Genomic DNA, 27,272 nt, shown 5'->3' with positions numbered 1-27,272 from the left:
CCCGACTTAAAGGGACAGGCTCCCCATTCCTCAAGACCCTCTAAGCTGCCCCCTCCAGGCCTCCATCTCTTGTCTCCCCATCCCTATGACCTCTCCTTCTTGAGGCCACCATCGGGTCTCTTCTGAGGGGTCCTTCTCTCAGCATGAACTGCATCTCAGATTTCTTCACCTACGAGACCACCAAGTCGGTGGTTGTGAAGAGCTGGACCATTGGGATCATCAACCGCGCCGTTCAGCTTCTCATCATCTCCTACTTCGTGGGGTGAGTCTGTGGCCCTCAGGTCCAAGAAGGAGGCCTTCCCGGCGTCCTGTCCTCCCCGTCCTCCCCTCGGTGTTGCTGCCCAGCTGCCTGAGCTTCTCCCCGCTCGGGGCCCACAGTCTCTTCCGTGGGGCCACGTCCCAGAAACTGGCTTCTGCTGCCGCCATCGGGGATCTGATCCCCAGATGCGTTCTTTTTCCCAGTAAATCCTCCGGAGTTGGGCAGTGGCCTCTAGGCACACACCCCGAGGAGGGGAGCCCTTGCCCCTGCACCACCCTCCACCAGGAGAGGTCCCAAGTGACCAGCTCCCCTCCCCTCTCTCATCTCCCCCCGCCCCAAGCCAGAGAACAGACAGACCCCCCCCCCACACACACATCTTCCCATTCCCCTCAGTCAACTCTTCGGGGGTCTCAGAAAGACAGGGGGGCCAGGGAAGGGGAAGGGAAGGCGCTGAGACAAGGGAGATGGTGACGGGTTGACCAGGTGGATGGCAGAGGGGGAAGGAGAGAACGGACCCCCTGTGGAATGAGGAACACCTGTCTGGCAGGGGGAGATGCTGAGAGAACCTGGAAGGGGAGAAGCCCTCTCTCTTGGAGGGCAGGACAAAGCGGGGCATTGGGTGAGGGCCTCTGTCCCTGGATAGGGGTGGGGAGAAACACAGGTGCAAATGCCGCTCAAGGGGAGAGTTACTGCGGAGAGAAGTGGCTTTTCTGAACATGATGTAAGGACTCCCCTCAAGAATCCAGAAACGCTCCCCTTTGTCAGGAAGCATAAATTCCCTACATCTACCTGACTTTGTACCCTAGAACCCATCCTGGGAGTTGCTTAAGAGCCATCAAGGTCCAAACACCCCCTCTCGGCCCCCACCTCTTGGAAGCAACACACCGCACACACACACAGAGAGATATATGCACAGAGGTTCATGGAGCAGACAATGGCCGGGGGAAAACACAGGTTCTGTCCTTCTTGTGGTCATTTGCATTAGGAAAGCTGGGCAGAAACCTCGGGGATTTTCTTTCCTGGCATGCGGGTCTCTAGGCTCATGCTGTTCCCTGAGACAACAACAGTTCTGTGTGTGTGAGACAGGAAGCCACTGATGACCGTCAGGAGTTAACGCAAGGAAATCAAAGGAGACCTGTGTGCATGTGGGCAGGCGCTGCGAGAGTGAACCCGCTGGCCTGCGAGGCCGGGTAGCATGTGAGGGTGTGCCTGGAAAGGTGGACAGACGTGGATTGAGGGATTTGTTTTGCTCCACATGCTGGGTGAGGGGCAGTGGGCTCCATTCACGAGGGTGTTGTAGGCAAGGCTAGACAACCGGTGCTCTGCTCGGAGACATTAGAGGAGGGATTCAAGCTTTGGGGTAGGATTAAACGGCGTTAAATGAAGTTCCCTTCCAACTTTGTGGTTTCACAAGATGTGATGTTTGCAGATGTTCCCCAGCTGCATGTCCAGCGCCTAGGGCAAAGCTGCTTCTTCAAGGCTCCCTGTTCCCATGTATATGTGAGGCTGTGTTGTTTATAGCCGCAAAATGGTACGTTGGTCCAGGTGAGCGCAAAAGCTGCCTCAGCACATTCCGGCCTGGCCTGGCTCTGTGGGCTCCAGGCAGGAGACTGATGGAGGGTAGACACAGCAGGCCCCGCCCCCCGCCCCCCCCCCCCCCCCCCCCGCCACTGCCCTTGTCTCTCCCTCATCCTGACCCAGTCTGATGCTCCATCCTCAGTGCTGGAGCCCAGCCTGCTGGGGCGGGCGTGAGAGGCTCTTTGGCGTCTGGATATCCCACCCCATCGATCTCCCGGCCTGACAGCTCCCCGCAGAGCAGTGCCTGGCAGTTATGTCAGTGCGCTCTTTGGCCCGGCCCCTGGCCTGAGCCCCATCTTTGTGCACATGAGCCCATGCACTCTTAGGGCTGCACGAACCCATTGTCATGAATGTAGCAAAAAATGTATCAGGCGTCTCTTCATGACAGGCATTAGGCACCGAGGGGAGAGCAGAGGGCGAAAGCAGGAAGGGTCATCACCCTTCCTGTACGCGCTGGAGGTCACAGTGCTAGAGACGGATATTAATCAAATCATCTCCACAAGCAAATGTAACATTCCAGCTGTGGCTTAGGGTTGAAGAAGGGCCGCACAGAGCTAGGAGGGCCACTAGTGCAGAGGTGTTGGAATTTGACCCGGTCGGGGAAGTAAGGGAAGGCTTTCTGGAGACGTAACATTGAAGCCGAGAGCTGAAGGATGAGTAGAAGCAACCCAGGTGAAGGAAGGGAAGGAAGGGGGTTCAAGGCAGGGAAACCCAGCTCTGCAAAGAGAAAGAGCCTGGCAAATGCGGGGAAGACAAGGTCTTTGTGGCTGGAGCAGAGAGAGCAAAGACGAGGATGGTGTAAGATGGGAGTGCCGTCACAGGCAGAGGCCAGACCTCAGACACCCTCAGATCTTTCGTTTTTACAGAAGAGTAATGGATGTGGATGGGAAGCTCCTGATGTGTTTTAACCTGTGTGTGTGTGTGTGTGTGTGTGTGTGTGTGAGCGAGAGAGAGAGAGAGAGAGAGAGAGAGAGAGAGAGAGAGAGAGAGAGAGATGGGAAGATTGCTCTGGCTGATACACCAAGGATTGGAGTGGGTAGAAGTGGATACAGGAAAACCTGTTAAGGGTCCATGCAGTCCTGAGAAGAGAGATGATCATGGCTTAGACTCAAGAGAATCTGAAAGGATTTTTAGTGCTTTGATGTTAATGCTTAACTTGAATCTCTTCTGTATGAGCCCAGCCAGGTAGACCAGATGCACAGCTTTACCTAGGACGTATGTGACATGAGCCAACCATTTCACACAGCAACACACCACCTACTCGACTACACACACACACACACACACACACACACACACGAGAGGCCAGGACTTACAGGTGTTTCTCACGTTCTCTTTTCAGGCCCAGGTCGTAATGCCCAGTCTCCTCTGGGGGTGGGACTTCCTAAGAGGCAACCCCCTTCCTGTATCCTGTGGGCCCCTGAGGTGGAGGAAGAAGATCCCTGGGGCCTGAGTCCCCAGAAGCAGCGGGGCAGCGCTTGGCCTGAGGTTGGTTTCCAGGGAAGCCACCTTCCTGGAAACCAGCAGGGAGGGCATTCCCGACCCTTTGATGCTCCATCCGTGGGAAGGGCCTGTGGAGGTGGAGGGCGCCCCTGACCCGTCCCAACCCTGCTCTTCCCGCCCTGTTCCTCCCCCTACGAGGCCCATCTGCACAGCCACGCACTTTGATTCATGATATTCAGCCTCGTGTAAAACCTTACATAGCTCAACGTGCAAAGCAGTTAAAAGGGGGAGCCCTTCTAGTTTAAAGAGGGGGGCGTGGAATCCCGCCTTCTCGGCCCCCACCCCTTCTCTCAGCCCAAGGTAGCCCCTGAGCCACCTGGACGGCACACCAAGTGCCTTATGGTGGGAAGAAGTGTTGAAACCCCTCCTGCAGGTCAGGAGAGAGGAGTGGTTTTCATTCTTGTGTCCCCTGCCCCCTCACCGCAGCCCCGCGAAGGGGAGACCTGGTTAGAAGCCTGGCTCTGACACCAGCAGGAGCGGAGCTTGGACAGGTCACTTTACGTCTCTACGTCTCAGTCCCCATATCTGGAAAATGGGTGTAAGAATGCCCCCTCCGAGAGTCCTGGGAAGGGGAGGTGACATAAGCCAGTGCCTGCCTGGGACGGGTGACTCAGGAAGATGGTGACAGTTGTTATTTCTCAGATTCCCTGCATGTCCCCCTTTCGCTCGGCCCAGCTCACACCTTCCTGAGAGACCCCTCTGCTCCCCGCACACACACAAACACGCACACGCACACACACGCCCTCCCCGGCCTCCTCCCTGACTCCCGGGGCAGGCTGGACAGCAGGGTGCTGGGACGCTGCTCTGGCCTCCTTCCTGCACATCCCACCTGCCAAGGAGTTGCCACCCGCCTTCCGCTCTATAAATAATGAACCAGGAACACGAGAGAAAAACAAGTCAGAGCAGCAGAGTAAATGCCAAGAACTGAAGGCTCAGTCCTGCCCCATCTCCTCAGCCCTGGCCTCTGGAGACAGACTCAGTCCCTCTCTTCTGGAAAGGAAGTATCCCCTTATCCTGAGCTGCCCTGATGATGTCCTCGGGCCCCCGGGGCCACTGAAATGCTTCCGCTTGTTATTTAACTCGGAGAGAGAATTCTGACGTGGCCTCACCTCCCGACTGGGCCCAAGAAGGAGCCATGAGGGTGGAGGAGGAGGAGGAAAGAGGCTGGTTAATTGTCCCTCGAGCCCTGGGCTCTTCCTCCTGAGACTCTCCTGAGCTAGGAGGTGCTGTCCCTGGTGATGGGGCAGGGCCAGCAGGATGAGGACCAGGGGCCAGTTCAGGGGGCCAGCTGTGGCCAGGCCCTGCGTGGAACACAGCTGGGGACCCCCCGGGGTGGCCATGAGCCGCTCTGCAGCCGTCTGCCGGGGTTGGAACCCGCACGCCAGCTTGGCGAGTTAGCACACTGCTATGTGCCTTGGTTCCTTCGTTTGCAGCATGAGGATGATAACACAGGTGACTCGTTGGGTTGTGAGTAAGGATTCAATGAATCCTCAACACGTACAGCACTCCGCGTGCTGTGTTGATTATACGGTGCTAAACAACCATCTGAACTCTGCTTCTCAGAGTTCTGAATGTGACCAGACTTTAAGGACAGGGGAGGGGCCCCAGGAGACCATTTCACTGATCAACGCTCGGGGGAGTGTCCGTTCCGTGGCCAGGCACACAGAGGTTCCAGAAGGGTGTGTGGCACCTGTGGCCCCCACCCGGGTGAGGGCGCAGCAGCGGCCAAGGTGCTCCCGCTGCAACCTCCCTCCCTTCACTCCAAGGGCCCCAGCCCCGGAGCTGGTGGCGCTCTTTTGGATGACTTCACCGTTTTCCGTAATAGCGATGCTCCCTTCCCCTCTGCCAGGACGTTAGACGGCAGGTGGGATGTTTATGGGAGCCACACTCCCTTCGGAGACCTTGATGAAACCCCTCCCAGTTAAAAAAACAGAAGAAAAGTGCTAGGAAAGTAAAGCACGGCAGACTTCCACGGAGGCGTGGCGTTCCCAGGAGCGTTTTACAAGCAGGCGAATAACTCAACGGTGCATTACTCAGAATGCTGCCTGGGATAAGGCAGCAACCGTAAAACAGGTGACAGGTTAGGAGCCCTCTGCCAGGCTGGCTGTGACCAGCCTTTCTCTCCCACTCGAGACAGCATTCAGAATTCAGGGGCCTGAGGGAAGCCCCAATGGGGGGATGACTCCGAACCCTCTCTCTGAAAACGGAACGAGGAGCCGCTTGCAAACGTCAGTCTGTGTTCCCATCAACAGGACCCCACAAGTGACCGTGACCCCGGCACGACCCGGGAGCTGCTCCCCTCTGCATCTGCCAACATCAGGGGGCCCCAGAGGTCAGAAAACTCCTGGGCTTGATGTCCTAACCCCTCCTCATAAACTCCTTGGGTCAGCCTGCGAGCTGCCCTCACCGCTTCCCAGCCTGGGACCCCACCCCCCAGCTTTGTCTCCTCTGTGCCACGGTCTCCGTTTCTGCCACTCAACTTCGTCCGCTGGAGTTCTGCAGCCAGATACCACCCTGGTTAGCATCAGAAAATGGCCCTAACCCCCCATTTCCAGAAGTGCGCTCCTAGATTCCCTGAGATGCCCCCAGTGTTTCCCCAGAGCTGAGCATACGCAGCACTTTCCAAACACATTTGAAGAGGTTTTCTCGTCCGCACAACGGGGACAGTGAATGTGCGTCCCCACGTGCTGTCAGGAGCAAGTACTGAGGCCCCGCGTGGTTCTGAGGCCGAGAGTGGCTTGAGCCTCGAGGGCTGTGATGGGTGATTTCACGTGGAGAGGTGGGCACCTCGCGGAAACGCAGAGGGAAACAAGTGATGTGTCGGCAGGCCCTTCTTGCTGCTGGGGGAGGCTTGGAGGGAAGAAGGGAAGGGGCCCCTCCCTGATCCACGTGGTCCCGCGCTGGCTTGAAGCTGCAGGGAGAAGCCAGTACAGGTAAATGCCCACTGGGTGGCAGCAGAATCCAACGAATAAGATTAGAGGCCCCTCCTCCCTTCCCACCCGACTCCCTTTACCTGCCAGGTGAAGGCTTGGCAAGTCCCCTCCTTTCCTCCTCTGCCCCTTCTCAACCGACCCTTGCACAGACGGAGCCTCTGCAAAGCGCCCAGCTCCCAGGGCCTTCACTGACTTGTTTGCTGAATACCTACTATGTGCCAGCACCTAGGATACAGCCATGAACAAAGCCTGGGATGCACAGAGTCAGAGGCCTATGATCCTCTCCCTTCTCTGTCCAGATGCCAGCCAAAGAGGGAAAGACAGTGTGTTCTCAACAGGGGTGAAATTGGTTCTTGGAGAATAAAAAAAAAAAAAAAATCTCACTCTTTTAATGTATAAAGCACAAAAACACAAACAGTACATAAATGATATCTATGGTATTAAAATCTCCAGGGGGGTACAATTAGGGAAAAAGTCTAAAAGCGCTCTTTAAGGAGGAAGTGAGGGGAAAGGTAGAGAAACATGAGTTTAAGCCAACCCAGGGCTCACTCACAGGGCCCATGCCTCCAGCACCCCCTGCCAGGCACCCCATGTCCTCTTGATTTTGACAGGAAGGGGACCTCTCCCAGCCTCTGTCTGAAGGGTCTAGCCCCTCCTCTGTTGCTCTCCGCCCCTGCTCTCCTGCCCAGGTGGGTTTTCTTGCACGAGAAGGCATACCAGGTGCGGGACACAGCCATTGAGTCCTCGGTGGTGACCAAGGTGAAGGGCTTTGGACACTATGCCAACCGAGTCATGGACGTGTCTGATTATGTGACCCCACCCCAGGTAGGGTCCCCCTACCTGCCCCGGGGTGCTGTGGGTGCCCAGACACTGGGCAGGTTGAAGGGGAGAGGGCAAGACAAGGAGAGTGCCAATAGGATTCCCAAACCAGATTCTGTGGCATCAGTGATCCAGAGAACCCCTTCCCCAGCGTCTGGGAGGTGTTGGGGGCTTGGGCCTGCCTTCCCACTAGGCAGCACTAGGTATCGGGGAAGCTGGGTTTCTCTGTAGCCCTGGCTCAACTTGTCCTGAAATCAAGGACAACCCATAGAGGGAGCAAGAAGGGCCAGGTGGGTGGGTGGGTGGGTGGAAAGAGCCTGGCTTGGACCTCGCCTCTGCCTTTTATTAGCCCCGTGACCTTGGCCAGATCTCTTAGTCCAAGCCTCGGTTTCCCCGTCTGTACAGTGGGGATAACAGAATTAGCACTGTTGCATTTTTCCTCTCCCTTCTCCTCCTCCCAAGGGCACCTCCGTCTTTGTCATAATCACAAAGATGATTGTAACCGAAAACCAGATGCAAGGATTCTGCCCAGAGGTGAGGGGAGGACAGCATGGTCGGTGGGGGGTGGGGGTGAGGGTGTGAGCAGAGGCCCAGGGCCCAGCCTTGGAGCTGTGTCCGGGGACCTCCACCCTCCAAAGGCCGCCGATGGGCAAGCCCCGCCCCGCCAGGGGCCAGTGCGGGTCCTGCACGCACCTGTCTCCCTGCAGAGCGAGGAGAAGTTCCGCTGTGTGTCAGACAGCCAGTGCGGGCCCGAGCGCTTCCCAGGGGTGGGTGAGTGCAGCCCCTTCCCCACCCCTCACTGCCCCGCACTGTCAGCGGGGCCCTGGAGGCAGCACGTCCCCCCCAGGGGAGAGGCCACCCTAAGGGAGGGGGTGGGAGTTGGCCTGTTCCATGTCAGCTGCGAGCACTGATGGATGCCCAGCGGGGCTGCCCCCAGAGTTCCCAGGCCAGGGATGGTGCTGCAGACAGGTGTGCCGTGAGGTGGCAAGTGCGGTCACGGAGGTACCGTGGGACCCCGGGGGGGCGCGGAGCGAGAGAGATTGGTTCCTGGCGGGTGACCCCAAATGGCTTCCTAGAGATGGGCCCTAAAGGATGGGTAGGATTTGGCAGGATTGAGAAGCTTCGAAAAGGGCATTCTAGGCAGAAGCAACAGAAGCAGCAAAGGCTCAGAGGCAAGAAAGAGCAAGCGGTGAAGGGGTCTTCAGGGAGACTGGGGCTTGGAACGTGTGAGGGGAGGGCTGTCACCTCCCTCTGGCTTGTCTAGGGCTCAGGAGGTGAGGAGGGGAGAGCCCTGCAGGGCTAACGGACCCCCAGTCCCTGGCCCTGCCTGTCCTCTCCCTCCACCTGCGGGGTCCCTGTGTGCGTTGGGGGGGGGGCGTCCCTGATGGAGGGGTGGGGGGAGGAAGGGGTGAAGGGCCAGGCGTGCATCTAGCAGTTCTGGCTCCACCCCCGCAGGGATCCTCACGGGCCGCTGCGTGAACTACAGCTCTGAGCTCCGGACCTGTGAGATCCAGGGCTGGTGCCCCACCGAGGTGGACACGGTGGAGATGTAAGGACCCGAGGAGGGCAGGCGGGAAGAGGACCCACCCCAGCTCTGCTCTGCCAGCAGGGGGCGCTCTGCATCTCTGGGCACCCCCAGTACTGTCCACTCCCAGGGCGGGCAGTGCCCACTGGGAGATGCTCCCAGGAAGGTGGTCCCTGGGGTGAAAGCTCCTCCTGTTTCCCCTCTTCTTCCCAAGGCGCTAAGACCTCCTGCTCTCACCCACAGGCCTGTCATGATGGAAGCTGAGAACTTCACTATTTTCATCAAGAACAGCATCCGTTTCCCCCTCTTCAACTTTGAGAAGTGAGTTCAAGCTCCCTCCCTAAAACCTAGAAGCAATGCTGCCACCCCACCCTCCCCCTCCCTTTCCCAGGAGGGGAGACACCCCTTCCTCCCCATCCCCCAGCTTCCCGGGGCTCCTATTCCCAACCTCCCCAGGGTGGACTCTGGGGCCAGTTTCTCTGCCAGCCTCCTGCCCTGGGGCTCGGGACCCACGGGGGCTTTTGCTCAGAGCAGGGGAGGGACAAGCTGAACCTGGGCCTGGAACTCGGACGCCTCCAAAGGTGGGGCCCGAGGCGCCCCTACCATCTCTCTTCTCCCCACCTCAAGCCCAGTGTGGGTGTCCCTTTTCTCTTAGTTCAGCCCCTCTTCAGTGACTTCCCCATCTGGCGACTCCTGGGTGGGTGTCGGCCACATGCAAAGCACAAGGCGGGCACAACAGAGGAGCCAAGGGCAAAGACTCCTGCCCTCTGGGAGCCCCGGCACACAGAACCTTCTACGGGAGGGAGGGGTAATCACCAGAAAGATGTAGGGGCAGAGGGAAGGGAGAAAGCGAGTGTCCAAGAGAGCGGCGGCCCCGAGGCTCCGGACGGCTAGAGGAAAATCCGAGCGTGACTGTCCTCGCATTAACCCTGGACCTTGCCCTCTCCTCCCCAGGGGAAACCTCCTTCCCAGCCTGACTGCCGCCGACCTGAAGACATGCCGCTTCCACCCCGACAAGGCCCCCTTCTGCCCCATCTTGCGGGTGGGAGATGTGGTCAAGTTCGCGGGGCAGGATTTTGCCAAATTGGCCAGCACGGTGAGGAACGAGCCACTCTTCCCTTCCCTGGGGGCCCTCGGGCAGGGGGAGCGGCTACTGGGGAAGAGGAGCTGCCTGTGGCAGCGCCACCTGGTGGGGGCATCCCAGGCCTGCGACAGGCTTTGTGCCTGTCCTACCCACACCTGCCCTGAGTGGTCTTGCCTCCCGCCCAGCCTCAGTTTCCCATTCCTGTCTTCATGCTTCACCTGCAGGCAGAGGCCTCAGATCTCCGAGAAGGTCTACACTGTGGAAAGGTGGATCTGTGGCCACTTTCCTGGGTTGTAGCTAAGGGACTAAAGGCACCAAGCACAGGACTTAGAGGCTCAAGGGCTGTCACCCTTAACTACAGAACTTCTTTACTAAGCAACGTGTGACAGACCGCTTTTCTTTCTCCCGACCTCGTCCTCCACCTGGAGAATGAAAAGAAATCACTTGTCCATTTGTCATGACACCCACTCCCCGCACCGGGACCCACTCCACTCTGACCGAGGACCGGGAGTCGGGGGCTGTGGGAGGACTCACATCTGCCCCCTTTCTCCATCCAGGGAGGAGTTCTGGGCATTAAGATCGGCTGGGTGTGTGACCTGGACAAGGCTTGGGACCAGTGCATCCCCAAATATTCCTTCACCCGGCTCGACAGCGTTTCTGAGAAGAGCAGCGTCTCCCCAGGCTACAACTTCAGGTAACCGCCATCCCCTGGGACTTCGGGAGAAGGAGGCAGGGCCGTCCTAGAGAATGACACTTCAGGCAGCAATGCATCCTGGGCAGAGACAGTCCCACTTCCCCCCCCTCAGGTTTCAGCTCAAAATTAGGAAGGACTTTCCAGCAGTTGGCCACTCGGAGACAGACAGGCCATCCTGTGAGTTCCCCATCACAGGGAGGGACCTGTGGAGGATTCATGCTCCCAGCCGGCAGTTAGACTACAAGACCAGGGTCTCCTGAAATGCTGGGTTCTGTGATTCTGAGCCCATTCTTAGCTCCGGCTCTGAAGCTGTAGGTAGTCCCATTCGTCTCCTGTCCCTGAATTTTCTGAGGTTTCTCACTTCACAAAGCAAGAGCGATAGTTGGTATCATTTTACAAGGTGGAAATTTTGCATTTCTCTCCATAACCAGGAGATTTCATCTGAGTCACAAATAACAATTACAACGGCCGTTAGTTTTTCAGTACCTTTCCAAACAAGAACTCATGCCAGTCTTTAAATATCATCTCAGTTATATTCCCAATGGCCTTGAGACATAAGGGATCCCTCTCCCAACTTTGAAGAAAGGGAAAGAGAAGAACTTGGGGTAAACTACTGGGAAACAGCTGAAAGCCCTTGAAAAGCCCTTGACCTTCTCCCATCCTCATTTCCTTATCTATGAAATGGTGATGGTATCCTTATTATCTTGAGGAGCCTATCAGCCAGTGTGTGAAAAGCTTCAGCTCTTGGGAGTTTTTTTCCCTTAATTTTTTAAGATCCTGAAGTTTCTGGCAGGGCCCTGATTAAGTACACAGTGTTATATACACTAAACAGGCTAAATTAGGTAAATAGGCAGGTAGCAGGAAAAAATATGTATAAGAATATATTTCAGTTATATATTCAAATTTCCTTTGTTATAGTGGTATTAGCCAATATAATGGTATCCATAAGCAAAAAAAAAAAAAATCATTTCACCTTTTTTCCCACCTTTATTTGTAGTTTAAAAAAATAATTATCTGCCCCATTAAGCTTTATATTTAATAGTTTAAAATATATGTGTATTCTCTGGAAAGAAGAATTTTTTAAAATTGAAAGTGCCTTCATAATCAACTCTAAACTTAAAAAAAAAAATCCATAGGAAACAACACATATTTTAAAGTAGGTTAAAAATACTGTTCTGCTCCGTGGCAGAAACTGGCATATTTATTCAGTCAGTACATCACACTGAAATCAATACAAAGGATATTTGTATGGTGGCTTAAAATAGTAACAAATTAATAAAATCCTCGTGATCTAAAATGCAAGTTTTCATCTTCATAACTTCTCTCTGGCCATTGGGAATTCTTCAGTCTTCCAAATAACTCATTTGGCAGGAGAGCTTATTGAAGAATATAGCTAGTTTGAAGACCCCGACTCTTGGTCTCATACAGCTTTAGAACAAAGTCTTTCATTTAAAGAAGAATTGGTTTGGAGTTCCTTATTTCCAATGTGTAGTGGCTTGGCTGACACACGTACACACACACACACACACTCACACACACACACACACACACACACACACACACTGCCCCCACCCTCTACCCTCTATCACCCCTAGGCACAGCAGGAGAGCAGGAGATGGATTTGGTCCTAAATAAGCTTGGGTTAAATTTGGAGAGACAGGGACTTTCCTGGCGGTCCAGTGGTTAAGACTCCGCGCTTCCACTGCAGGGCGTACAGGTTCGATCCCTGGTCGGGGAACTAAGATCCCACATGCCACGCAGCGCGGCCAAAAAAAAAAAAAAAGACAGAGAAAGTTTGGGGAGATAGGTCAGAGGGTCCCTAAGGACCCTACAAGCTCAATTCCCGGGGGCCTAAAGGAAACCATCTGAGAGGTGTGGGCCCTGGATGACTGACCCCCTCACCAAAAACCTGCAGGCCGGAGTGTGAAGAGGCAAAGCTGCTGCATTTGACCCTACGGTTGAAGAGTGTCCAGAGGGCCCGAGGAGTAGCCTGGGCATGGGGGAATCTCTGCGGCCATGGCAAGCAGGGGGCTCTACCCAAGCTTCCTCAAGTCCCTCCCCTGGGTGCCCACCCACTGCCTCATGTTGCCTTCAAGCTGCTGGCACTACACGGACGCCCAAGACTAAGTTAAGATCCCCCGCTGGGGAGGCTCCAGGCCACCCATCCAAATTCTCGGTTAAGAGGAAAAGGGTCACGGCCAGGTTCAGCGCAGCCGCGGTGCGGTTCCTGTGACGCGGTAGAATGTGTCTGCTCTGTAGAATCCCACAAGGCTCCTTGCTAGAGGCCCGAGACTGGCCGTCCCACGTACTAAGTGTCCCGTGTGCTTTGGCTCAAGGTTCCTCACCCCCTGCCAGGGAGGAGCTTCCGTCCCCCCACTTCACAGATGAGAAAATGGAGGCTTGCGAGTTAAGTAATTCTCTCAAGGTCACAGAGCCAGCAAGCATGGGTGCCTGAACGCAAACCTATTTTCTTGGCTGTGTTCCACCCCATAGGAAGGCTACGGTCATTCGCCTTTGTTAATCCTGTGAAAAACACGGGCAGTGGGGTTGATACTTTCATCCCCAGTTAAAGAGGAAGAATCTGAGGTCCCGGGAGGCTAAAAGACTAGCAGCTGCCAGAGGCATCATTCCTTGCCCGGCCTTTTGTCTCCCAAACAAATTCATCTGCCTCTCCCTCTCCAACCGAGGCCAGATTTTTTTTTTTTTTTTGCAACGTTCTGCGGTTGCCATTTGCTCTGGAGGGAATGGAATCATTCAGCCAAGATTCAGCCTTGTTTTAATCTGAAAACTCCGACATCCAGAGGCAGCTAGAGACTCGCATTACCATCACTAATTACGTCTGCATCTCCTTTCCAAATGCCGCCCCCACCCTTGAGGATCTTGAGGATCTTTGCCTGCAGAATCAGAGACTCTCAGAATTTATAGCTGTTAAAGACCCCTTGAAGATACCTAGACTAAGGCGGTCATTTAGCAGATAAGGAAGCAGACCCTCCAAAGGGGGAAATGATGAGCCCAAGGTCACGGGTGCATCTTAGAGTCGCCTTAGAGGTCATTTGCTCCCAAGTCCTACATGATTCTTGGCGATGCAGCCCCAGAAAAGGTCTGTCCATCATTGACGGCTCTGGTTATTGGAGAGGTGACCTCGTATTGAACTAAAACGTGTCTCCTTTCAACTCCCACCCAAAGCACCTGGTGCTGTCCATCTAAATTAACCTTTATTTGTACGATCTCCTGAAGGTTTCCATCTGTCCCTACCTGAAATTTGGTGGAAAGATTTTATTTTTACTCCTAGGTCTATTCTGCATGGCTCAAGATTCCAGGGGCCACTTTAACTTGATATTTTTATGAAGCCTCTTTCCAAGTACCCTGAGGGTGTGCAGTCGGTGGGTTCGTCCACATTAGTCCCAGACAAAGTGCAGCATTTCTAAAAATAAGAACTGGCAAGAATCGCGAATTCCGTGGTGCGCAGGGTGACGGGCCCCAGAGGCAGGGTTCCTGCATAGCTGGCGCGCCCTCAGCTCACCAGAGCAGGACTTTAACCAGAGCACTGCGTTCCCCAAAGTGCTGGGAGCAGGCAGTGTTGCTGAGGGAGTACTGAGTGTGCATTTGCCCATGAGTGGGGTGTGTGTGTGTTTGTGAATGAGTATATGTGAGTGAGTGTGGACATGTGGGTGTGAGTGTGTGCATCACTTGTGTGAGTTGGTGTGTGTGAGTGTGTCAGTGAATACATGTGCATCTGTGTGAGCGTCTATTAAAATACTGTATCAGGGGACTTCCCTGGCAGTCCAGTGGTTAAGGCTCTGCGCTTCCAATGCAGGGGACGCGGGTTCGATTCCTCTTTGGGGAACTAAGGTCCCACGTGCCTCGCGGCCAAAAAAAAAAAAAAAAAAATACTGTATCAGTCAGGGTCCCAGCAGGGAACAGATAGCACATGCAAACTGGGTAATTTGAAGAGAGTTGAATAAAGAGACTGTTTCAAAGGATATAGGGAAACCACAAAGGATAGCGCAGTGTCTGGGGGCAGTAACAGGACGTTGGTGACTGTCGAAGTGTGGGGTAGGGAGGAGCATGGTCAGAGGAGGTACCCAGCACAAGTCTTGACAACTTTCCTTTGTGATATCACAGCCCTGCCGTAACTATTGGAGGTCTCTGAGCCTTTCATGCCCCCTGGTGAAAGCACTGATTGCCCAAGAAAAATGCACATATTCATACGTGTGAGCAATTTTGCAGGCAACTTCGTTTTTATAAAGGATACTTTATTTCTACAAATAAGATTAAATCCATTCTCTGAATAATACATCCAAGCCAAACAGAGTAATGACATGAAAACTCTCTTCCCTCCCCCAGTCCTACTCCTTTTGCAGGAAGTTAACCACTTGGGCAGTTTGTCCATCTTTTTTCTCTGCATTTATATTCATGCAGCGTAAAATTCCAGGACTCTGAAGGCCTTTAAAAGCTTATCCCTGGACCTCAGATTAAGAGCCCCTAGAGTTAAGTTTGCAAAGCCCTTTCACACCAATTTTCGACAGGATTTATAGCTCATTGTCTACCCCTCACCCCCAAGGTAGGCTCAGAAAGATTTTGAGACTTGCCCAAGGTTACACAGCCTAATGAAGAGGAACACTGGTCCTCAAAGCCAGGGACCTGATCTATCACCATTGCTTCTAGCACACCTTCCACCAACACATTGCTTGCAAAAGAGAAAAAAAGAAAAGAAAAGCAGCTATAAGGGATATACCACCCCCCTACACTCCCCCCACCCCGCCCATCCTGATTGCTGGAATGATAGGAGAGAAGCAAAATGGTGCATTTAGCAATGTCTGATTTCTTGTTCCTCCCCTGAGAGTTCCTAAGACAGCTTTGCTACTAAAAGGCAACGCAGTTTTGGATTTCCTCTCTCGGTGTCTGGGACAAAAAACACCCGTTCAGCTGCTAGATGTTCCTCGTGCTGTAGGTGTTTCTAGTGATCGTTTCGTGTTGGAAATGTACCCACAGCAGCTTTCATGAAGCTCTGAAATTTGGCGTGTGTTCTGCTTCCATGTTGCAACATGCAGATCAGCAAGATCTTAGGCCAATTGACAGAGACAGAATCGAACTGCACCCTTGGCTTGGATCATTCTTTCTCCAATCTGGATTTTTCTCCTTTCAAAAGCCATAAAATGTGTGTTAAATGCAGCCATTTCCATCATTTCCACAGAAACATGTGAAGGCCCTCTTGGATGGGGCGTACTTGCTTGAATTCTCCCTGATCCATTTTCCCCTTCACTTTCTTTAGCTTAGGGTGAGAGGTGAGGCAATTAGAGCAATCCTGAATTTATTCAGCCCTTGGTAATTTCCATGTCTACCCTATCTTCACAACAACCAACCTTATGGGTGGAAGATATTGTCTAACACTCACTGAGCACTTACCTGTGAGCCTGGGACTTAGCAAGTGCTCTTTGTGGATTATCCCATTGACTCTAAAGAGGAAGAATTTTATAGCTGGAAATCTGAGGCTCAGAGGTTGCATTTATCTGCCCAAAACCACACAGCAAATGGTGCTGGAGCTGGAATCCAAACGCTGGCAGGCTAGCTCCAGAGCATGTGCTCACAGCCACAGGTATCCTGGCAGGACCGGTATGGTTCCTCCATTTTGCAGATGAAGAAACTGAGGCCAAAAAAAAGATTACTCCCTGGATAAGACAGCTAGTAACCAGGCTCTCAGGTATATCTTCTAGCTCTGTGTCCATTGAGCCTTCCCTGTCTCATTAAAGATAGATTAATAGTAATATGTTAAATTTTTTTAAAAAAGATCAAACACACCATATTTTAAATGTCTGCCTTTGAGGTGGATTAGATTCCTAGAACATGAGTAAATCCATATAGCTTGGGACCCTTCTCTAAGGGGAAGAGTCCCGCCTTCTGGAAGGATGTTGCCTCAACCCCATGCAATGCGTCTGCCAGGAGATATTTTCCCATCAGTATAAAATCAACTGTAAAAGTATATTTCAGCTGGCAAAATTACTTCCCACCAGGCAAAAGCTTTGCTGAGAACACCACCTCCCTCACTTAGACGCCCAGATTCCAGGCCCAAGTTTTCCCTCGCAGGCCCAACCCAGATCCCGCAAGTTTGTTGCTGTTTTTCCTGCTGTTGTAACAGTTACGGTGTCCCTGCTTTGGGAAGGAATTTCCACCACTTCTTGGGAGATGGATCGTTTCTAAACAGATGTCTGAGAGCTTCCAAGGGATTTGAATGTGGTGATAAAAACCCTTCTCCATTCAGCTTATTGACTGCCGAGGACAAATAATGTCAGCTCAGCGTGGGGAAGCGCTGCTAAGGGTTGGAGCTGTCCAAAGCTGAATTGGGCTGCTCCCACAGGTAACGGCTCCCTCTCACTGGAGGTACGCAGGCAGCGGCAGGAAACCTCTCGTGGCTAAAGTGGGGGAGGGCTTTGAGGATTTCTTTTAACATCTAATTATATCACGTGCTGGGCTTTGTGGCTGACCCAGAGATGAACAGGACCAGTTCCTATGATCAAGGAATTCTTAATCTAGCGGAGATGGTAAGCCTGAACCCAAATAACAAAAATGTTTATACAAAAAACATTTGATGCTGGGGCGAGCCAAGAATAATTAAGATGAGGCAGAGGTGAAACAGCAGTGTCCAGGCTGTGGGTCAGGAGACACAGGCTACGGTTCAAGCCTCGCCACAAAAACTCAGTGTGATTTTTTTGGACAAGTCTCATTCCCTCCATGGGCCTTAGTTTCCTCCTCTGTAAAATGGGTGAGTTGGTTAAAGGTGATCATCTCTAAGCTCTAAAAGTCTGAATCAGTGCATGTGGGCATCTGGGGAAGGGCTTTGGAAACTTGGGCTGCTGAAGCATGCACTCTTATTTATAGACCTGTGATATATATCACAGTGGAATGTAGCTTCCACACTGCCCTGCAGCAATACCTCTGACAAGTGACTTATTATGGTAATTGACATTTGTAACTTACTCATTCTTTATCTGTTGCTGCTTGAGGCAAGAGGTAGCACGTGTGCGTGTGCACGTGTACACACACACACACACACACACACACACACACACACACGCTTCTCAGTACTGTCAGGCCTCAGAAGTGTTCGATTCAGTCCTGTGTTGGGGGCTTCCTGTCTGGTCACAGAACAGGTATCTCAGTGAGGGGCCTGGTGGGAAAGCAGGCTCAGCTGGGGTTTGTGAAGAAACTCACACACAGGGCCTAACAACGTGGGAGCTGTTTCCACCCCTAGTCCCCCAGCCAGTGGAAAGGATGGGAGCCTGGCCGAGAGCTGGGGTCCCTGGCAGGAGCAACCACAGAGCGACACAGCCTCAGGCAGAACCACAGCGAAGCAGGGAAGCAGCAGGTGGAATAAACACCCCGCCTCTCTCCTTCCCACCCTCTGATCCCCGGCCGGTGCTGGCCAGCGCTTCCCATTAACCAACTCACCACCCCCCCCCCCCCAGAAACCCGAGGCAAAGAGGGGCAGGAATGTGGCCTGCAGAGGTCAGCCTTCAGGGGCCCACGATCAGAGACTGGGTGTTGGGATCGTGGAGAGTAGTCAGCACAGCAGGTGATCGTCCCCACTTCATTCAAACACCCGGGCTCAGGGGGCCTCCCAACCCCCATGGCCATCCCTGCCAGTGCACCACCACCCCACCCCCCCGCCCCCAGGCTTCCTTCCCTTTCCCAGCTCAGCACTTCTTCCGTCAGCCATATAGCACTTGTTATTGCAGCTATTCTTATCCAGACTCCTTGAAGTTACATAGGAGCCACCGCTTTAATAACTGCCCAGGTGTCTGGGCGGTGTCTGGGCTCTGATCTCTCCCCAGATAGTTCTGGCATCATCACAGTCAGAGCCACACTCTTCTTCCCTCCACAGCTGCGGTGTTTTCTCAGGCACCAGCTGAACAAGCTCCCTGCCCGCCGCTGAGGCTGCAGTGAACTCTCTTTTCTGGATCTTCTCTCAGGGAAGCAGCAGTGGGTGAGCAGGCAGCTTTGGATTCAAGAGGCCTGAGTTCAGATCCCAGCTGTGCCCCTGCAGGCCCAGTAGCCTGAGGAGAGCTGCAATGCTTCCCTCCAGCCTGGAGAGTCTGGACAGCGTTGCCTCATGGTGATAGATAATGTTCACAGAAAGCTGCGAGCCGGGGGCTGTGCTCAGCCTTCACCTGCAGCAGCTCATGGAATCCTCTCTCGTAAGCCTGCAGCTGTTGCTATATTTCCATCTCACACCTGGGGAAACTGAGATTCAGAGAAATAAAGCACTGTGCCCCAGCTTATGTAGCTCATTCGAGTGGCAAAGCCAGGATTCCAGCCCAGGACTGTCTTCGTTTCAGAGCCCCTAAGCCAGCAACTATGCCGTGGAGCTGTTGTTATGAGGCCTCAGTGAAATAATGGGTGTGGAAGTATCCAGCCTAGCGCTTAGCTGGCGTAAGCGCTGCACGTATATTATCTCCCTACTCTTTTCCCCATTTCCCCTCCACAGGGGCTATTCCCACCAAGAGCGCCTACTTTCCCACCCAGCCAGCTGCCAGATCTAAATGTTTCTGCTGGGGAGAGAAAGAGCCTTTGTTACCACCTCATACTAGCTCTACATGAAGAAGGGGGAGGAATGCAGAAGCCCGAGTCACTAGGAGGAAACCTGGAGGCTGACATCACTAAACTCCATCTGTGAGATGTCGAGAATCTCCGAAATCCATTTATCCCTCCAGCAAGCGTTTACCCCACTCCTTGCTGCACTGGGTAGGCCCTTGGGCAAAGAGAGACAGTGAGATCTAGCTTGTAGTCAATAGTCCCAATTATTAACTACAGTCTGGTGTGGCAGGTACTGGAGTAGAGGCCTGGATCCCAGCAGAGACAGGAAAGGTAGCCTAGGGGGATTTTACAGCCTCAGTGCTACACTGGTAAGCTGGCTCTCCGGAGAAAAAGAAAACAGCGCTGATTTGTAGTGCTTGCCGATTTCCGTAGTGGAAATACTCCACCATGGTCAATTTCAAGCTAAAGCATGAAGTCCCTGAACGTGGAAGTGGGAAGAGAGACACACACTGGCTGTGGCAGCCAGGGCCAGGTGGACCAGCCACGGCCACTGCCATCTGGCTCTGTCCTCCACCCACCAGGGCTCTCTCTGAGCTTCTTCAGAACACCACGTCCTTTCCCTTAACAGGGCTTGCAGATCCCTCAGCCAGGAAAGCTGCCCCCGCTCTGTCCTTCTTACCTTTCAGCTCTCCATCCTTCAAGTCTCAGCTTTCACGTCACTTCCACCGAAGCCTTCCTTGACCCGCCAGCCTCCATCCAGTGTCTTCACTACCTGTGCTCTAGAATGGCACTCTTCTCCTTCCTAGCCCTTATGTCCGATTTTACCTATTTACGGGTTACTTCCAGTTTTACCTATTTATGGGATTGCACGGTTCATTCGTATTTCTCTTCCTCGCATGACAGCAGAGCTTGCCAACGGGTCAGCAGTGCCTAGCACCACGCCTGGCGTAGGGTGGGGTGCTCTAAAGATCTGCTGAATGTAGAAAAAAATGAGAGGCCACGGAGCTGGGCCCTAATGGATGAATAGGAGTTTGCACGGTGGAAGAGGGGAGGAGAGGGGAACAGAATGGGCAAAGGCACAGAAGTCTGTCTGAGTGTGTTCGGGGACTACGGGAAGCAGGTAGGGTGGTGTGTGTGCAGTGAGAGGGGTTCTGCCGATGAGGCTGGGAAGGTGGGCCCAGCCAGGCTGGGGGGAGGGCGGTGTTCCAGGCCAAGGTGTTGAATGGAAGTATTCTCACCAACTCTACTTCCCAGACAAGAAGACCAAAGCCAGAGAGGTAGAAATCGGAGGATTTGGGAGAAATCAGGGCCCAGGCATGGGGTAGCTCAGCCCTTTTATGTATTTATTTATTTGGCCACGCTGTGTGGCTTATGGGATCTTAGTTCCCCAACCAGGGATCGAACCCAGGCCCACGGCAGTGAAAGCACCGAGTCTTAACCACTGGACCACCAGGGAATTCCAAGCCCTTCCCCCCCACCCCTTTTTTTCCCCCTGTTGCAAGAGAGTTTATTGACGATAAGGAGAGAACAGAGGGAACACCTCAAGAGAGAGGTGAGCCAGGCCAAGGAAGGCCCCTTCCCCTTTTTAGATGAGGAGGCTGGGGTCCTTCTTTGTACACTTCATGGCTCTCCTATGCTTTCTGTTCTACTCCCACCTGATGACTCTGGGTCATTTTGCAAATGCAAAAGGGGCTCCCAGCTGGGGAGAACTTGAAAGAAATTAGCCAGGACCTAACAGAAACCAGGCAACAACAAAAAAAAACAGTCTAGGATATTGGCTAAGAGTGTGGGCTCTAGAACTGGACTGCCCTGCTTTGAATCCCATCTCCACTCACTGACTATTGGTGGTGTGACCTTAGACAAGTGGCATAACGTCTCTGATCCTGATTCTTCATCTATAAAATGGGAATTGCAGCAGTACTGGATTTCATGGGGTGGTTGTGTGTATTAAATGAGTTAGTAGGTGTAGAGCACTTAGCACAGTGCCTCACACACAGTAAGCACTCAATGTATGTTGGCCATTATTGTTACTAATGTTATTATCTCCAGGAGGCCAGAGAGTGTAATGGTTCAGACAAGTCTAGATACTATTATTTCACTTTACCTTGATCTCAGGATAAGAAAAGAAAGGGGCATGCCTTGAGCACGTACTATATCTGGGCACGTACTATATCTCATCTCATCCTTCCTGTAGCTCTTTTTACTCTCATTTATCAGTCGAGATAAAAAGCTCAGAGAGGTTGAGTGACTTGCCAGGGGTCAAAAGGCTAGTTAAAGACAGCCATAGAACCACAGGTAGATCTCCTGGACTTTCTTAGAAGGTTTATTCCTAGGCATGTGGTATCCTTACCCTCTCTCTGTCTAATCTTGAATTACTCCCAATTTTAACTCATTCTTTGTCCTTTAGCAAATACTTCTTCTCCCTGAGCCTCAGTCTTCTCAGCGATAACATTATAAGAGTTTGTAATGGTCAGCGTAAATATTGCTAACTGCTGTAACAAACAGCCCCTCCCATCTCAGTGGCTCAGCACAAAGGTTTGTGTCTTGCTCATGGCACAGTGCCCTGTGAGTCAGGGTGGGTGGGGAGCTCCGTGCAGTCATTCAGGGATCTGAGCTCCTGCCACCTATGGATCAGTCTCCTCTAGGGCCTGAGTTCTTCCCTGGCTCTTGAGCACCTGGCCATGAGGAAAGGGAGGATGAGGAAGGCACACATCTCTAACACACGTCAGCCCAGAAGTAACAGACCTCACTTCCATTCCCAGTCCATTGACAAGAACTAGTCACAGGGCCCAGGCTAGATGCGAGGCGGCTGGGAAATATGGTCCAGCCGGGTGCCAGGACAGAAGATAACCCAGACCCTGGTGAATGCCAAGCCCATCTCTGCCACAGGGTTGGGCCAGATTCTGTGATCTCCACTGGCCACACTGAGTGCAGAAGTCAGGATGTCTGGGTCCTTCCCCTGTCTGCAGCGGGGGCCTCCCCCCACCCACCAAGAGCTGTCCCTCCTCCTGCCCTCCTGGGTAGAGAACCAGTCCCTGCCAAACCTCCTCCAAGGGTGTGTGGGTGGTGAGATATGATCTTATCATGCTTATTGCCTCTTGGAAGGCAGGTGCTGGAGGAAAACCAAGTCTGCTTTGGTTTTTCTCCCTGTTCCCTTCACATTCCTTCCCAAGATAAATTTAGCCAGCCCTGCTTTGAACGGCAGTGCCCAGGATGCTGACTTTTTGTTCGAGTCCGTGTCAGAGCATTTTCCACGGCTGCAGCCTCAGGCCGGGGATGTAGCCCTCAGGACCACAGTCCCAGGCTCTGCCCGGCCCTTAACATCTGTGACCCACCTCTCATCCTTGCCTGGTCCCCATCTCTCAGTTGCCACATGTCTCACACAAGGGCCCTGAATTCTCCCATGATGTGAGACAGAACACAGACTACAGAAGGGCTTTGAGATCCAGCACGAGGGCTGCCTGTGTCATTAACGACCACTTAGAGCTCAGAGGCAGGACAGTTCTGGGTTAAGAGCACAGATTCTGGAGTTGTAAGGGTGGATCAGAATTCCAATTCAGGCAAGTGACCTTCTTATCTGTCTCCCCATCTACAAAATGGGCCAATGGTGCCTTCTTCATGAGATTACCTGAGCGGCTTAGCTTAAGAGACGTGCATATTTTTCTGGTGCTGTGTAAAAGTGGGTGTGGAGATGGCAATGGTTCATACTTAGCCTCAGGCCAACCTGAAAAAGCCACAGTGAGGACTTCCTGAAGCCTTCTGCCCATCCCAGATACTTCTTTTGCAAACTTCTTTGGGAGAATTATCTTCTGGGGCCTCTTCATCTTTACAGAAACGATTTTCTTTCTGGTGTCTGTCCTGTTCTTCTCCTGCTGGTGCAACTTGAGTTCATTGCATTTTGCCTTGGTCTGTGAAGCTCTCTGCCGCTGCCACCCAGACCATACTTACCATATTTTTAAGGAGGGTGTAGCCGCTGCCCGCTTTCCTTGTCCTCTTTTGTTCTTTTATTTTTTGCCGTGCCGCACACCTTGCGGGATCTTAGTTCCCTGACCAGGGATTGAACCCGGGCCACGGCAGTGAAAGCACCAAGTCCTAACCACTGGACCGCCAGGGAAGTCCCCCACCAAGACTTTGTTCTTAGGGTTAAGCAGTTGCCCTTCCTACGGCATCCTTCCCAGGGCCGCTCTTGGTTTTCCTCTGGTCTCACCTTCAGGAAGATCATCCTGCCTCCCCTGTGTCTCCCTCCAGCCGCTAAGCCCACAGGAAATACATTCCCAGCCCAGGCTCCCCAGAAACTACTTTCTCACTGAATAGTTTACAGCCTTTTTAAGGCCTTAGTCAGGTAACAGGTGCTTTACTTGGGCACACGGCTACAGCCCTGCCCAGGCACGGGAAAGACAGAAGATGGGCCGCCCTCCTCCTGCACTCCTTCCTGACCCACATAAACCTCTCCAGGCCTGAGCTTCCCGCTCTGTAAAATGGGGATGGTAAGGGTCAGTGTCCTGGCGGGAAACAGTCAGTGGTCTCAAAAGGGACGACTGTGTGCAAAGGTGCAGGCAGTTTGAAGGAAGCTAGGAGCCTGGGGAAGGACCAGAGCGGCCGCCACAGGAAAGCTGCTACCAGCCAAGCTGGCAAGGCAAGGGGAGGGAGCAGTCGCAGAACTGGAGAGGGCTGCGCCCCACAGGCTCTGGGCCTCAGGAGGGAAGTCAGCTTTGTTAGAGGCCCAGCAGAGGAACTGGGAGACGAAACGCCCTCCCCCTTCTTCCCTCCCACCGTCTGGTTTCCTGTGGGTGCCTCCCACTGGCTGAACCCAGCTGGAACCAGAGGGCAGGGAGGAAGCAGTCTTTGCAGACCAGGCTGCCAGGCCCCGCAGAGAAGGGCAGAGACTGGGTGTGGAGGGGCAGGCAAAATGTCCAACATGGGAATCAGGAGAGCACCTGCCTCGAAGGGCTGGTCTCAGGGGTCACCCTTCTCACTAACAGACCTGCAAAGGGGGCCTGAGCACCCCCGTTTTATAGACGTGGGAAGTCAAACCCTGAGGGCTAAGTCCCATAAAAGGCCCCACACCGCCAGCAAGTGGTGCAGCCAGGATTTAAACTCATTTCTGCCTGACCCCCAAGTTCCCTGGCAGCCAGAGCAGACAGTGGCCGGTACTTACAATTTAAGGAGGCTCTTCCCCACCACAGATGACCTTCCTCCCCTGCCTGTGAGCTCTCCATTATTTATCCCCTTGGGCTCAGCACTTCATTCTCCCTGCTGGACAGTTTCGAAGGCAAACATCCCTGGGAGGGGCGTCACGTCAATCACAGAACACTTCCAGGGAAGGAGTTTCTCAGGCGCCCTCTTTGTGCTGGGAGAGGCCTGGGACTGGCCTGGGAATCTCTGGGGAGTGGAAACACTGAAAGGGAGGCACCGAATAAGACCGATGTCGACGCCACACAGTTACAGAGGTTTCTGAGTTCGTTCTCGACCATCCTCTCCCTTAATCCTCACCATTTTCCTGGGATGCTGGCATCAGGAGCCTGTGTTACAGCTTTGGGACAGTAGCCCAAAGAGATTGCACTTTGCTAATGTTAGAGTTTCTCCCGTGGTGGGCAGAGCCACGTAAGGGGAAACACACTGGCTTTAGAAGCCAAAAGCCAAATGCAATTTGAATCCTTACTGACTGTAAGGCGGGTCCCTTCACCCCACAGGCATCTTCCAAATGGGGGTATGAACACCCACTTCACTGTGTTTGGTGAGAATTAAATGCGATCATTCTTATCGGTCTCCAGCACGGTTCCTGGCAGCCAGCAGCCCAGGCAGAGAAGGTACAGAGGACAAATTCTTGAACTGGGGCAAATCCAGCACCAGGTCTCAGCCAGTTGGGTAACCCTGGACCAGTCACTTAACCCCGGGAGCCTCATTTGAAAAACAGAGCGTTCACATCCCTATCCCACAGGTTTGTGAGATGAGGTGTCTAAAGGCACTTTTTAAAACTGCTCTGTAAACTGCTCTAGAAATCAACGTATCTTTTCAGCAGTATCAACACCAGTGAGCATTTCCTGGGTGCTTACTTTGTTCCAGACACTATTCTAAACCCCTGACACATGCGGTTTCATTCAGTTTTCACGGCAACCCTTTGAAGCGGGACTTCTGTATTATTCCCACTCACAAATGAGGAAATCGAGTGTCAGAGAGGTTAAGTAACTGGCCCGAGTTGCACAGCTGTTAAGTGGCAGAACCAGGCTTTGAACCCAAGTAGGCTGAGAAGCCTGTGGAGAGGGGAGCCCCTGCTGGGCCCTGGGATACCCAAACAAAGAGAACTAAAGAAGCTTGGAGTCCAGCTGGGCTCCAACTTTCATACACATCAGAATCATTTAGGGAAATTATTTAAAAGACAGGGTCCTGGGCTCCACCCACAGAGATGCTGATTCCATGGGTTCAGGGTGGGGCGTGGAAATCTGCCTTATGAACAAACCCCCAAGGTGATGCCTGTGCAGGGGTTCAGCTCACCACACAGGGAGGGCCACGGCAGGTGTCCCACCAAACCATCAGTAAGGGTTGCTCGGTAGGTGAGGGTCATAGGGCTCTAGAGGACGCTGAATTTTCAGGCAAGAGAGACAGGAGCCCACAGTGGGACCCACCTTCCCCTCTGGCCTCCAGGTTTGCCAAGTACTACAAGACGGAGAACGGCAGTGAGTACCGCACGCTTCTGAAGGCTTTCGGCATCCGCTTCGACGTGCTGGTGTATGGGAATGTGAGTCCTTGGGCCAGGCAGACACGGGGGATAGGGGAGGAAACCCGGACCCATCCTGGGCCCTAAAGAGGCTCCTCTGGGGGCAGGGTCCTGCCACTGACCAGCTCTGAGACCCTTGCTGGTCACATGTCCACAGCAGGTGAGGCCTGCTGACCCACCAAGAGCCCTCCTGGCTCCACGGTCTCCCTGGCTGGGAGTCCAAGCTCCACGTCAGGCCTCGCCCTGGCCCTGCTGGAGCTGTGCCCACTCACCTGGGTCTTTGCACACACAGGCTGGCAAGTTTGACATCATTCCCACCATCATCAGCTCCGTGGCAGCCTTCACCTCTGTGGGAGTGGTGAGTGCAGCCCCTCTGCGTTCAATCCGGAGGCCACTCAGGGTGCGGCCCCAGCTGGCAGGGTTTGGGCAAGCGGTGACCCTCTCCTTCCCAGACCGTGAGCCCAACGTCTTGCCCTCACCTCCCTGCTGGGCCAGCCCTTGCGTGAACATCTCCAGTCCTGGAGAGCTCACTCCCTCCACGGCAGCCCCCCACCTACTACAAAGTCCCCGTGCGCCACTGTGAAGGGGTGGGGAAGGAGACTCCAGGGTTCCCAGACCTGAGAGCCCGGTCGAGGAACAGAGCCCAGCTGGCAAGGTGGGGACAGAGCCCCGTCCCCAGGGACTTGTACCCCCGCGGTCCCTCTGCTTCTCCCACCAAGTCCTCCCTCTGCACTCTGGTCTGGGCTCACCCCAGGAGCTGGGGAGGTGGGTTCTGGAGACATTCTGCAAAGCCCCTCGATGTTTTCCTAAGAGGAAACATCAGCCAGGTGTCTCTGGAGGACTCACCCCGACCCCGAGGGCAGTCTTGCCCACGGCCCGTGCTTCCCGCCACCCTGTTCCCACCCTGCAGCCCCTCTGAGCCGCCCTGCTCTCCTCCTCCAGGGGACTGTCCTCTGCGACATCATCCTGCTCAACTTCCTCAAGGGGGCCGACCAGTACAAAGCCAAGAAGTTTGAGGAGGTGCGTCGGGGAGGGTGGGGTGCGCCCACGAGAGGCAGAGGAACAGGGCAGGGAGGGGAGCTGGACCCCAGACTCTCAGGGGCCCACCTTCTGGGGGCTTCTGAAGGGGAGTTCACTGGGCCTCAATGCATAGTGGGGACCCGACAAGAGTGGGCTCTGTGCTCATCGCTGTCAACGTCTCCATCCACTCATTGTCCCCTCTTTGCTTCGGGCAGGGACAAATCCTGCTACTGGTTGGCTCAGGTCTGTTTGCCCTTGAGGTGCATGGGAAGAGTCTTGGGGTCACAGACTCGCTCTAGCTCCCCTATGACCGGGCTGTGAGCCCCAGAGGCTGAGTCTGTCCCACGGGGGCCCACAGGAGGACCCTGCCCACAGGCAGAGCACGATCATGCCAGCCCTTCTGCCTGCAGGTGAACGAGACCACGCTGAAGGTCACGGCCTCGGCCAACCCGGTGTACCCCAGCGACCAAACCACAGAGGAAAAGCAGTCCACGGACTCAGGCGCCTACTCCATTGGCCACTAGCGCCTCTTCTGTGGGCCCCCCTCTCACCCTTGGGCTCCAGGCCTCCCAACAGAGGGTCCCACCTGGGCAAGGGGGGATGG

General features: G+C 53.9%; 1 protein-coding gene across 1 annotated transcript; it reads left to right on the top strand.

Annotated features, from left to right (window-relative positions):
* Window positions 1–143: 143 nt before the first annotated feature.
* On the top strand, window positions 144–27,192 carry P2RX3 (purinergic receptor P2X 3). The gene is made up of 12 exons (XM_007196450.2): window positions 144–262; window positions 6,963–7,098; window positions 7,555–7,626; window positions 7,800–7,863; window positions 8,548–8,641; window positions 8,861–8,938; window positions 9,572–9,713; window positions 10,259–10,395; window positions 25,576–25,669; window positions 25,941–26,006; window positions 26,591–26,668; window positions 27,079–27,192. The coding sequence occupies exons 1-12, from the start codon at window positions 144–146 to the stop codon at window positions 27,190–27,192; spliced, it is 1,194 nt and encodes a 397-aa protein (XP_007196512.1).
* The last annotated feature ends 80 nt before the right edge of the window (window positions 27,193–27,272 follow it).

The sequence above is a fragment of the Balaenoptera acutorostrata genome, chromosome 9 (assembly GCF_949987535.1).
Source record: "Balaenoptera acutorostrata chromosome 9, mBalAcu1.1, whole genome shotgun sequence".
Lineage (NCBI taxonomy): Eukaryota > Metazoa > Chordata > Mammalia > Artiodactyla > Balaenopteridae > Balaenoptera > Balaenoptera acutorostrata.
The sequence above is the reverse complement of the archived record's forward strand: the minus strand, read 5'-3'. Positions and strand labels throughout refer to the sequence as shown.